The sequence below is a fragment of the Vespa velutina genome, chromosome 21 (genome assembly GCF_912470025.1).
Source record: "Vespa velutina chromosome 21, iVesVel2.1, whole genome shotgun sequence".
Classification (NCBI taxonomy): Eukaryota; Metazoa; Arthropoda; class Insecta; order Hymenoptera; family Vespidae; genus Vespa; species Vespa velutina.
Window position 1 is genome coordinate 1,703,691 of NC_062208.1, and position 13,291 is coordinate 1,716,981.

The window sequence follows — 13,291 nt, forward strand, 5'->3', positions numbered from 1 at the left end:
TTATTTATTTATTTTTATTTTTTTATTTCTCTTCTCTTTTTTTTGTCTTCTTCTTCTTCTATTTTTTTTCTGTTAAATTTCTAAGATAAGAACAATAATTATGCATTAAATGTGTTATTAACTAGCATGAGAATATGTATATATATATATATATATATATATATATATATATATATGTGTGCGTGTGTGTTTTTTTGTTATTCTTTATTTTTTTTTTCTCTTTTAACATTATGTAAAATATTTATCGAAACAAAATAGTCAAGATATGCGGCACGCGGTTTAATGTAAATTTCTTTTTTTTTTCTACTATTAATATATGTAGTAGTTTGTTTGAGTGTACGTATTTACGTATGTAGATGAATATGATGTATTTACTAGGACGCAAAAATATCGTACGATAAGAAAAATAGACTAGGTATTGGATAATGATTAATGATTATGACAATGTCATTTTTAAAAAAAACAAAAAGCCATTATTTGAAATGATTACTATATTATAATGTTAAATAGTCAAGATAAGTAGTGTAATTTTACCATATATACTATTACATAATGATGCAATTTAGTTATAATTATTGTATTAATGTAAATCGATGAGTGTGTGTGAGTTAATGGTTCATTTAAGTTTAAAAAATTTTAAACTATAAGCCATTAAATATATTTATATGTTATATATTATTTTTCTAAAAGTTTCATATTACTATTGCACTGTATAATATCATAATTTCAATGTTTATTTCGATTATTCATTATAAATGAATTTTAGTTAAATACCATTGTTACTATCTTTTTAAGATTTTTTTTTATACCTTCAATCTTTTTCAATTTAATGTTGTCGTATAATTTATACACTTGCATTTTTTCTATATTTATATTTTTATTATATTATTTACAATATATATACAATACTCAATTTATTTTACATGTCTTTAAAACACTTCGAAAACATAATTTATGTGATTGAAAACATTTTTTAACTACATAACGTACAAAATTACGAACATAAATTTATTACGAAACAATTTACTACTCATCTAGATTTTGTGTGTGTGAAAAGGGTTTGAAGAAATCATGATGTTCCGGCGATATATATCGTAATAGGTCAATTATGTCATTGAATTTTGCTGTTGTAACTTGTCTGATATTTTATACAGTGGTATCAATACAATATTTTCGAACATTCTTGGTCTACCCAGACATGGTAATAAATTCAGGACTTTAAATTTTTCAGTTTCATTCATTGATGTCTTATTGAAAATTTCATATTATAAAGAAATATTTTTCATTTCTTTTTAATACAAGGATTTTCAATTATTTGTATAATAATTTCTACAATGACTCACGTTCAAGTGTTTCATCGAAAAATAATTTCTTTTCTTGTTTTTACAAATTGAAATTATATAAAACGGAAAACGACGTTTAAATAATAAAGTCTTCTTTGTACGAATAACTCTATGGAAATTAAAAAAAAAATAAATAAATAAATAAAAAAGAAAACAAAAAAAAAGAGAAAAGATTCTGTTTCAATAATCACTTTTAAACGAGTAATAAATGTTTCATCGAAATATCGTTGCTCAAACAAAGGCACGAATTTTTCGGATAAAGAGGGCGTGTCCAAGTACACCAGAGAGCGTGGCCAGGTACACCAGAGGGCGTGGATAAACCGGAAGGGGGCGTGGCCAAACCGGTAGGGGGCGTGGCCAAGTACGCCAGAGGGCGTGGCCAAACCGGTAGGGGGCGTGGCCAAGTACGCCAGAGGGCGTGGCCAAACCGGTAGGGGGCGTGGCCAAACAGGTAGGGGCGTGGCCAAGTACGCCAGAGGGCGTGGCCAAACCGGTAGGGGGCGTGGCCAAGTACGCCAGGGGGCGTGGCCAAACCGGTAGGGGCGTGGCCAAGTACGCCAGAGGGCGTGGCCAAACTGGTAGGGGGCGTGGCCAAACTGGTAGGGGGCGTGGCCAAACCGGTAGGGGGCGTGGCCAAACCGGTAGGGGCGTGGCCAAACCGGTAGGGGCGTGGCCAAGTACGCCAGAGGGCGTGGCCAAACCGGAAGGGGGCGTGGCCAAACCGGTAGGGGCGTGGCCAAACCGGTAGGGGGCGTGGCCAAGTACGCCAGGGGGCGTGGCCAAACCGGTAGGGGCGTGGCCAAGTACGCCAGAGGGCGTGGCCAAACTGGTAGGGGGCGTGGCCAAACTGGTAGGGGGCGTGGCCAAACTGGTAGGGGGCGTGGCCAAACTGGTAGGGGGCGTGGCCAAACTGGTAGGGGGCGTGGCCAAACCGGTAGGGGGCGTGGCCAAACCGGTAGGGGCGTGGCCAAACCGGTAGGGGCGTGGCCAAGTACGCCAGAGGGCGTGGCCAAACCGGAAGGGGGGCGTGGCCAAACCGGTAGGGGCGTGGCCAAGTTCGCCAGAGGGCGTGGCCAAACCGGTAGGGGGCGTGGCCAAACCGGTAGGGGGCGTGGCCAAACCGGTAGGGGCGTGGCCAAGTACGTCAGGGGGCGTAGCTAAACCGGCAGGGGCGTGGCCAAGTGCGCCAGAGGGCGTGGCTAAACCGGCAGGGGGCGGGCATATACTATATATCTATGTCTGTGTGTTGTCATTTATATTCGTTATAGTCATTTATAGTTATTATACTTGTAGGCAGTAGTAATATACTCAATAGATACGTAGTCAGTAGTCAACAACTTTTACTAGAAGTACAATTTTCTACTACCATAGGAATCACCGCGATTAGATAGACCGTGTTGTGATGATACAATTAACCCTTTGAATACTATGGACGCATATATGCGTGTAGTGAAAGCTATTGATAAAGACTATGGAAGCAAATACGCGCAGAAAATTTTATATATTATGTTTCTGTGTAAACATTAAGTGCAAATTGCGATAACGATATTTTCAATAAGAATTTATTGTTAACGATAATGGCAATTCGTTCTCATCGACGTAATTATTATTAAAAAAAAAAGGGAAAATGAAGAATAATTCTATGTACGTATATATATTTTTTATAGATTTATGTTTCCATTATACATTTATTTATGCATTTATAAATGAATACATATGCATGTACAATGCATATAAATACACATATATAACTATATATATATACATATATGTATATATATATATATATATATCTTACGAATACGATATATGTACGAATAGAGAGATAAGAGTTTCCGAAGTTATCAAGAATGTTTACGAGGACCGTACTTGGAATTAATGGCGGATCTCATAAGCGTGCAGGCAGGCATGTCATATACAGGCGTTTCGCGTGTTGTATGTCGGTGGGGTGTGGGTGTGTCGAGTCAGTGCGTTTCTAAGAACAGGTGGCGCCTAAAGGTCGAATAGAGAAACAGAGAGAGATACACACACAGAGACACAGAGAGAGAGAGAGAGAAAGAGAGAGAGAGAGAGAGAGAGAGAGAGAGAGAGAGAGATAGTGATAGTGATATAGTTAAATAGACATAGAGAGAGAGAGATAGTGATAGTGATATAGTTAGATAGACAGAGAGAGAGAGAGTGAGAGAGAGATAGAGATAGAGATTTGTAGTTTCATTAGGCAGCGGCTGCTGCTTATGACGTCGGGCCCCGGTTGTCTACAACCACTTACATTGCTACTTACCTGCATCGTAAGTAACCTCTCTACTGATTCAACGGGCCTCGAGCTACTATTCGTATACCATGACACACACAGAGAAAGAGAGAGAGAAAGAGAGAGAGAGAGAAAGAGGAACTATAGCAGCTAAGCAAAAAGTATATATATATATATATATATATATATATATATGTGTGTGCTTGTACATGTGTAGGTGTATCTATATGTGTAACACTTACGTTTATATGTTATCCCGCAAGCAATGCACGTAACGTTATCTCGACAAATTTATAACCATTTTCTTTCGAGGCTGTCGCCGAGGTAAGGACCTTTTTGAACGAAGAAGGAAGTAATTCGTTAACTTTAAACACTTATCTATGACTAATACGTAATACGTAAAATACGTAATACTAAATAACTATAACAACATACGAAAAAATATATTTATCATCTATCGTATTAATTTTATTTATACATCCTAGTAATGTTTTATATCATCGTATATCTATTCTCAATGGAGAGAAGTATATCGAGTTTAAAGTTTTAGACGAGAGTTTCTATCTTTCTTTTATTATAGGTAGATGATAAAGAGCGAAAGAGAGAGAGAGAGAGAGAGAGAGAGAGAGAGAGAGAAAGAGAGAGAGAAAGTAATAGAAAATAGATGGACTCCCAGGCGGAATTACATCGAAGACCCTGAAAAAGCGATAGCTTAGAAGTTTCTTCTTTCTTGAAACCTCAAAATTGCCTTTCGAAAGAAAACATCTTCAAAGTTTTGCTCGACCACTTCTCAAATACCAAAGAAAAAGAAAGAGAGGAAAGAGAGACAGAGAAAGAGAGAGAGAGAGAGAGAGAGAGAGAGAGAGGATGAACGAACAGATTCGTGAATGTGGATGTACTAAATTGCAACGTGCAACTATTATCTCAACGATACGACATTTTTCTTGCATGTTCACGAAGCTTTCATCTCCGATGAAAAACTTTCTAGCCATATATAAATATATATATATATATATATATATGTGTGTGTGTGTGTGTGTGTGTGTGTATGTACATGTATATATATATATATTTATGTATGTATATATGTATGTATGTATATGTAGATGTATGTGAAGATCTGAAGTTAGAAGAACCACGAGCCATCTACCCGTCGCATCGCGTATTCATGCATTCGTAGGAAAAAGATGCAGATGGTTGGAGTTATAATACGTGCTCGGATGCATGTTAAGGGCGTAGATGCAGCTGCATCGATTCTACGATTTTTCTCCTCTACTATCACGAATACGAATATATATATACATATAGTTTTTTTTTTTTTGAGCGATGTAAACGCATCGTGTAAAAGGAAAGAAAAGAAAAAAATTATTAAATTCCTATTATAATTAATTCTCCGAATATAACTTGAACGAAACAACGTCATTTGATTTGGATTTTAATTCTGGTGAATTTTTTAAATGAATGAAAGAAAGAAAAAGGAAAAAGAAAAAATAGAAGGAAGAAAGAAAGATCGTCGTTATCGTTGCTACGATCTGTGCAAATTAAAATTTATGAATGATTCAAATTAATGCTTCTAATATCTTCTAATGTAATATTTCCCCTTGCTCGTTTGCTTGATTCTTTTCTTTCGTTTTTCCTTTCTTCTTCTTCTTCTTTTTTTTTTTTTGTTTCCTTTTGCTTCATTTCATTTTTGTTTTGATCTTTAAATCGAATTGAAATCATACATTATCTCATATTTCGTAAGAAAATTTCGATAAAGTTTTTTTTTTTTCTTTTTATTTGCGTCACTTACTCAAAAAAAAACTTTGATTAGCTGTGATCTTGTGCGTTAGGTCAAAAAGGAAAAGAGAAAAAAAAAAAGAAAAAAAAAAAAAACGAAACAAGAGAAAATAAAAGAAAGAAAAGAAAAGAGAAGATACATGTAATTTTTCATCGTCGTATTACATCGTTAAACACAATATTATCATTTCAATTGTAATTAATTTTCTAACGAATTAATTAAAATAATATTACGAAGATTAAATACTGTATCCTAATATTTCTATGATCTTTATCTTTCTTAAAAAAGAAGATCAAGATTTATAATGATCTCAAGTATATATATATGCATACGTAACTATCTTACGTCTTAATAAAATTTCTATCCCGAATAAATACAAAAACAAAAATAAAAATAAAAACAAAAACAAAAAAAACAAAGAAAGAAGGAAAGAAAGAAAGAAAGAAGAAAGTAAAGTAAAAGAGAAATAGAAAAAAGAAAAAAGGATAAAGAAAATCCTACGTCAATAAAAAATACTCGACGTATCAAATCACACGTATGAAATATAAAATATCTGAAATCCCGAAATACATTTATAGACATACATACATATACAGATACATACATACATACGCGTGACTATAGTCAATGTTGCAACATCATAATAATCGACGTGGCTAACAAGATGTCTCTCTGAGCAGTAAGAAACATGCCAATGACTCTTCTTCTTCTTGTCGTTGTTGAATGGCCGCTTAATTTACGGAGTATCTCGTTCGCTCCCTTCTTCCGTTTATGAAGAAGCTCAGACTCGAAGAGTAAGCTTAGACCCGATCGTTCCTTCTTGGACTTGGTCTCTTGGTATCTCTCTCTCTCTCTCTCTCTCTCTCTCTCTCTCTCTCTCTCTCTCTCTCTGTCTATCTATCTTTCTCTCTCTATCTCTATCTCTCTTTGTCTCTTTCTTTCTCGCTTGCTCACTCGTTCGTTCTCTCAAGGGACAGAAAAAAGGTCTCGTCATCCTCTAGAAGGAGGTCCCGTGCTCGATCATCTCTCGCGACGGCTGTATAAATATCTACGGAGCTGCTTATAAAAGATACCCGTAATTGCGGCGCAACACACCGTGGAAGCTTCTTCTTCATCTTCATCTTCATCTTCATCTTCATCTTCATTTTCATCTTCCTTTTCTTCTTCTTCTTCATCTTCATCTTCATCTTCATCTTCTTCCTCTTCGTCTTCCTTCTTCCACTACGATTCGATACTTTACTCTTCCAACGAGTTTCTTTGAAAAGAGGATGGGTTAGGGTGGGATGGGTTGGGTTGGGTTGGGTTGGGGTTGTGGGCTGGAGTGAATACTAGAGGGTGACGATACAGTAACGGGTCGCGCGATTGCGTCACGTCTCATCAGAGATCCGCGGATCAGAAGCGTAAGCACGTACGTCCTTTATATTTGTGTGTCTCTGTATACGTGTATGCATGTATGTGTGTGTGTATGTGTGTGTTTCATGGAGAGAGAGAGAGAGAGAGAGAGAGAGAGGGAGAGAGAGGAACAAAAGGAAGGAAAAGAAAAAAGAAAGGAAGAAAGGAAAAAAAATATCCTTTGACAGGTATAATGATTCGAAGCTGACTTGTCAGGAAATTTCGATTACTCATGTGTAACCGAAATTATTTGTACGTTTGACATCTGCCTCGTACACTATCACCTACAACCCACCCACCCCCTCCACCATGCTCGACCACCCAACCCTCGACGCTTGGATTTTCTATTCTACACGTGATGTTACTCGGGTCATTCGGGTTTATCGTTTTTTAATGATACTCTCATTAGAATTGTAAAATTTCTTCCGAACGGGGGCAGGATTATTTCTCCTGCTTTTTACTTTCTTTTTTCTCCCTCCTTTCCTTTTTCTTTTTTTTTTTTTATTTTTTTTTTATTTTTTTTTTTTTTTTTATTCTTTTTTTCTTTTCCTTGCAAAATTAATTACAACAACGAGACACGTCGTATGTGACGATGAGAAAAGAAAAATGGAAAAGGAAAAAAAAAAGAAAGTAAGAAAAAGATCAATGATTTAATTTATTACATTTTATTTCACATTTGTTAAATTGAATTAAATTGAAATAAAATTGATCCGAATTATAGATATGTTTTTCCATCTTTTGAAACATCTTGACGTATACGAGTTTGATTATTGATTTAACTTTCCTAAAAAAAAAAAAAGAGAAGAAATAAATAAATAAAGAACAGAAATAAAAGAAATATTTGAAAATAAAATTAGAAAAAAAAGAAAAGAAAAAAAACAATAAAAATCAAAAAAAGAAAACAAACGAAAAAAAGAAAGAAAAACAGAAAAAAAAAATAAAAAGGAAGCATATAAAATTCTTTGGTAATATCGTGCAGCCGAATGCACCAGAAAAAAGCACGGATAACGTTTGAAAGGAAAGACGATGGGTTGATGGTAGGGAGGAGGAAGAGAGGGGGGAGGGAAGATAGCGAGCGAGTTAATTTCATAGCTGATCACCCCGGGTAATCCAAGCAGGGGCGACGTCATTGATGCGGAAAACAAAGCTGCAGGGTGCTCACAAACTCACCCCTCACGAAGCTTTTCCGAGTCGTACGTCATAAGTGCTACCAAGCTAGATTCATCATCTTAGTTGAGCAGCTTCCATCGAGTTTATCCACTTTTTCTACCCTCGACAAGAGCTTGACGGGAATCATTCCGCTCGAAGACACCTTTCCCATGATTTTTACAAAACACGCTCATCTACATATTTTCTTACAGTATTTATTATAAATAACGAAATATACTTTTTCATTATTATATTATTTTCATTCAAAATAATAATGATAATATGCTATCATTCTTATTCATAATTATAATTATGATTTTTACTTATAATAATAATAATAATAATAATAATAATAATAATAATAATAATAATAATACAATGTTAATTCATATATTAATAACATATAATAATTATAATCTCTGATTATATCTTAAATGATAATAATAATAATAATTCTTATTCAAAATAATAATGACAAATCTTAACCCACAATATTAATATAAATAATAACAATAAATAATAATAATAATAATAATAATAATAATAGTAATAGTAATAATAAAGTTCAATAATATCAATCTAATATGAAATAATAGATATTAATAAATAATTCATAATACAATTCATATATAAAATAATAAGAATAAATAAGAATAAAGTTTAATAATATCAAACAAATATGAAATAATATATATATATATATATATATATATATATATATATATATATATATCACAAGTAAATATATATATATATATTAATGAAAATAATAATTCATAATATTAATCATATATAGAAAATAATAATAAGATAAACGAAAGCATTTTAGTGAACAACGTAGATATAAATATTACAAAAGTCACAATTCAAAATTTAACGCGAAGCACGTAAATCCCATAACAGAGAAAGAAAAAAACAGAAAGAGAGAGAGAGAGAGAGAGAGAGAGAGAGAGAAAGAGAGCGAGAGAGAGAAAGAGAGAGACAGAAAAAATTTAGCATGACCATTGAAAGAAAGAAAGAAAGAGAAAGACGTAAAAGGTAGTACGTGGGGCGTGAGCAGCATACACACCACAGGACCCTAATGGTGCCTGCTTACGAGTTGATTTATTTATCGGAGTGGCAATACCACGACGAATCCACCCTAAGAGCAGCTAAGATTAGTGTTGCCCTCGTGTGTATCTTTCTCGCGGCTCTATGGACGCATAATAGACACGCGTGATAGACGAGTAGAGAGAGAGAGAGAGAGAGAGAGAGAGAGGGATAAAGAGAGAGCGTGTCATGCTGAGAAAAAGAATTCGAGCTTGTTTCCATCTACTATATAGTAAATCTTATTTACATTTGACGCGTTTTATGTTAATATCGTTTAATAAAAGAAAAAAAAAAAGAAGAAGAAGAAGAAGAAGAAGAAGAAAAGTTAGAAAAAAATGTGACTGTTGACAGATATTACAAAAAGACAAAAAATAACAAGAGAAAGATAAATAAGTATCGTATATTTATTTATTATAAGTGAAACGTAATTATGTATATTTATTATTGTTATTATTATTATTATTATTATTATTATTTTCTTTTTTTCTGTTCTTTTTTTGTTACGTTTTTTTTTTTTCTTTTTTAGATAAAATAAGAATAATACACGTTTTTAATAATATTATTGAGTAAAGAAAAAAAGATAGAAAAAAATCAAGCGAGAACAAAAGAAAAAACAAAAAAGGAATTAACTGGACCCCTCCATGGGAGCATCTCTCGTAATATTATTTAACGAGGTGGATTACATGAAAATTAAAGGAGGAAAAAAGAAAAAAAAAAAAAAAGAGAAAATAGAGAAAAAAAAATAATAATAATAATAGAAAAGAAAGAAAAAGCGAAAATTGAGATGACGGGCGATGAATATTTTTTTCATTTTTTTATCTTTTTCATTTTTTTTTTTTTTTCTTTTCTCTTTTCTTTTTTCTTCTTCTATTTCTCAATATCGCATTTATTAAACAACTTTGCGCAAGTATCTTTTTTGTTTTATCTTCTTCTCTTCTCCTTTCCTCTCCATTCTTTCCTTTTCTTTTCTATTCTTTTCTATTTTTTTTTTTTTGGCTTCTGTTTTCCCTTTTGCTCTTTTTTTTTTTTTTTTTTTTTTTTTTTTTTTTTTTTTTTCAAAACCACGTATGTTGCACCAACGTCAGGACGTCGATCACGTATTACCCACACTACACACCATACGATAATCGCTCTTGGGAGCAAGCAAGCTACTCGGCATCAGAATCACGTTTCCTATAATCTCCGGTAATCTCATAAATAATGCGAGGACTACGTGCTATCCGCTCGTTCGCCACGTATGAAAGGTAGAATTCTCGTGTACGTACATTAAGCACTGTCCTCGCGAATTAATTTTCTCATAATTTCCTTTTTCTATTTTTCCTTTTTTTTTTCTTCTTTTCCTTTGATCGTTTTGCTTTGCTTTGTTCCATATTTTTTTTTTTATATTATTATTATTATTATTATTATTATTATTATTATTATTCGATCTAAGCAATTTACGATTGATACAAATATTTGCAAAATATATAATCTATATTATCTTTCTCTCTCTCTCTCTCTCTCTCTCTATATATATATATATATATATATATATATATTTATTTATTTATTTATTTATATATATACATAGAAAGAAAAAGAAAAAAGAAAAGAACAATAGAAATTATTATCTCTGGAATGCTTAAAAGAATAATATAAAACATTTTTCTTTATTAAAAATAAAAAAAATAAAAAAAATATATATATATATATATAGAGAGAGAGAGAGAGAGAAAGAGAAAGAGAAAGAGATCGAAATCACAAGTAAATCTCCGGATAGGCAATTCCCCAATAACATTTGACAATGACTCTCGAAGGTTGACTATCTCTTTTTTTTTCTGTATTTGAAAAAAGAATTAAAAAGAGAAAGCAGACCGAGTGAATGAGCGAGAGAGAGAGAGAGAGAGAGAGAGAGAGAGAGAAAAACGAGAAAACTCGCAATCGATTCCGGTACATACAAAAGCACGTGTACGTACATAGGGAACGTACAGTACGATGACGTAGAGGATGCTGGCGAATGACCACGTCGTCCATATTCCCTGCTCGACCTCGATTTTCATTCCATCTCTCTCTCTCTCTCTCTCTCTCTCTCTCTCTCTATATATATATATATATATATATATATATATATATATATTTCTCTCGTTCCCTTGTTCAATTTCATTGAGGGTGGGAAAGAGAAAGAATAGAAGCGAGAGATCACCGTGCGAGCGGATTGACCTCACGATTTGACGGTGTGCAAACTGGCTCTGGCCAATTATCCGCAGTTTCCCCTCTTTTTCGGATTTCATGCCCATTGTATATCTGGCAACCCTCAATGCCAGTGAGTACTGGGACATCATACCATGTAAAGGTTGTACACACACACACACACACGTTAAAATTTCTCCCTGCATTTAATCTACGATTATTCTATGCAAAACGAATCTTTCGTAGAGTAACTTCTACTTTTTAAAAAATTAATAAAGAATATATATATATATATATATATATATATCACGAAACATTACTAATATTGAACTTCACTTCTCGATTAACAATTCTTGATTATTTGAAAAATGTATCTAGATATTTAGATATTCAATTATGATATGCAGTAAAATTTATATCAATCTATCTATGTGTAAATATATATATATATATTATTGATATTATTATATTTATATTAATTACATTTTCAATCATATTAATTTCATTTACTGGAATTGAAATAAATATGATTAATTCCAATTAAATGACATATTAAATATAATGAACTTAAGATTTAGTTTATAATCGGAAAACGAGACAAAAAAAAAAAAAACATAAAAGAAAAAAAAAGAAGAAAGAAAAAGAAATCTATAAAGATGGACGTGCAAAATTCTGATACGATTTAACGATTAAATATTCTGACATGATGTATTAAAGAAACATTAGATTTTATTTGTTTCATAATCACGCATAATAAAGATACCTATGTGTCTTCCAAAAAAAAAAAAAAAAAAAAAAAAAGGAAAGAAAAAGAATATAAAATATCAGGCAGACTGTTACGATAGGATAAAAAAATCAAGGAAAAAAGAAAAAATCAAACGAAACAAAATGAACGAAAAGATAACGAAAAAGAAAAAGAAAAATATAATACATATATATATATATATATGTATATATATATAAATTCAACGAGAAAAGGTCTTCTTCCCGATGTATAATACATATATACATACATACATACATAGAAAGATTCAGAAAGAGACAAGTCTTGTCTTTCTTGTAGAGAAAAGTCCTTCGACGTTCCACGTCGTTCCCTCGTTTCTCGCGAGGACATGGAACTCCTTGTCGAGATCCTTTCAATATGTACCTATGTATACAGAGAGAGAGAGAGAGAGAGAGAGAAAGAGAGAGAGAGAACGAAAGAAAAAAAAAGAATGAGAGGAAAAGAAAAATGAAAGAGAGTAAAAGCAAGAGAGAAAGAGAGATATGTATGAACGAATAGGAAAGAGTGAAATAAAGAAGAAGAAAAGAGACAGAGAGAGAGAGAGGGGGGGGGGGGGGGAGATAAAGAAAAAGATTTCTGTCACACGGAAGCACTATACTCCGAGAATGAAAGTAGGGGACAAAGAGAGCATTTTATTATCGAGTGGAAGAACTCTGGTCCTCTTCTCTCTTTCTCTCTCTCTCTCTTTCTCTCGTTTTCTTTCTTTTTCTTTCTCTTTCTTTCTCTCCATGCGAATCTTCCATCGGATCGGCTGCAATAATATTTTCTCGTGTCTCCGTCGTAATATTGCCAGTTAATTTATGTCGTGCTGCACTTAACGGTTCCCCGCAAGAGCAATTTTAACCCTCGTTCCTTTTCACTTCCGGAGAAACTAATGCGACCTTAGTAGATATACTAAATGTTGGATAGATATGAATTCTTATATATGTACGTATGTACGTAGATAAATATATGCGTGTATACATGTTACATATATATATATATATATATTTAGTTATGTATTAATATATCAATTCTGTTTTAATCATTTTTCTGTTTGTTTATATATCTTATTATATTATTGCAATTATTTTTATATTACGTTTTATATTGTATATAAGTGTAATAATTAGCTGTTTATCTTATATAATATATATATATATATATATATATATATATATATATTGAATATAAATATATATATATATATATATATATATATATATATATATATATACGTTTATATATACATATTATATGATTTACATGATTTATCAATATAATTGAAAAAAGATCGTAAAAAGGAGATTCTCGAGAAGGAACGAAATCGATGTTTGAATATCTTTCAAAGAAAA

At 32.6% G+C, this 13,291-nt stretch overlaps 1 protein-coding gene across 1 annotated transcript; it reads right to left on the minus strand.

Annotated features, from left to right (window-relative positions):
• Nucleotides 1-1,106: 1,106 nt before the first annotated feature.
• Nucleotides 1,107-2,712, minus strand: LOC124956366 (extensin-like). Its single transcript, XM_047512084.1, has 3 exons — nucleotides 2,688-2,712; nucleotides 1,752-2,542; nucleotides 1,107-1,247 (listed from the first exon to the last, which is right to left on the minus strand). The coding sequence occupies exons 1-3, from the start codon at nucleotides 2,710-2,712 to the stop codon at nucleotides 1,107-1,109; spliced, it is 957 nt and encodes a 318-aa protein (XP_047368040.1).
• Nucleotides 2,713-13,291: the final 10,579 nt, after the last annotated feature.

Coding starts and splice junctions, on each gene's coding strand:
- LOC124956366 (XM_047512084.1), bottom strand. CDS start 2,712: ATGGTAGTAGAAAATTGTACTTCTA. Junction 2,543..2,687: donor AGTAGAAAATTGTACTTCTA/GTAAAAGTTGTT, acceptor CTGCCGGTTTAG/CCACGCCCTCTGGCGCACTT. Junction 1,248..1,751: donor GTTTGGCCACGCCCTCTGGC/GTACTTGGCCAC, acceptor ATTTTCAATAAG/ACATCAATGAATGAAACTGA.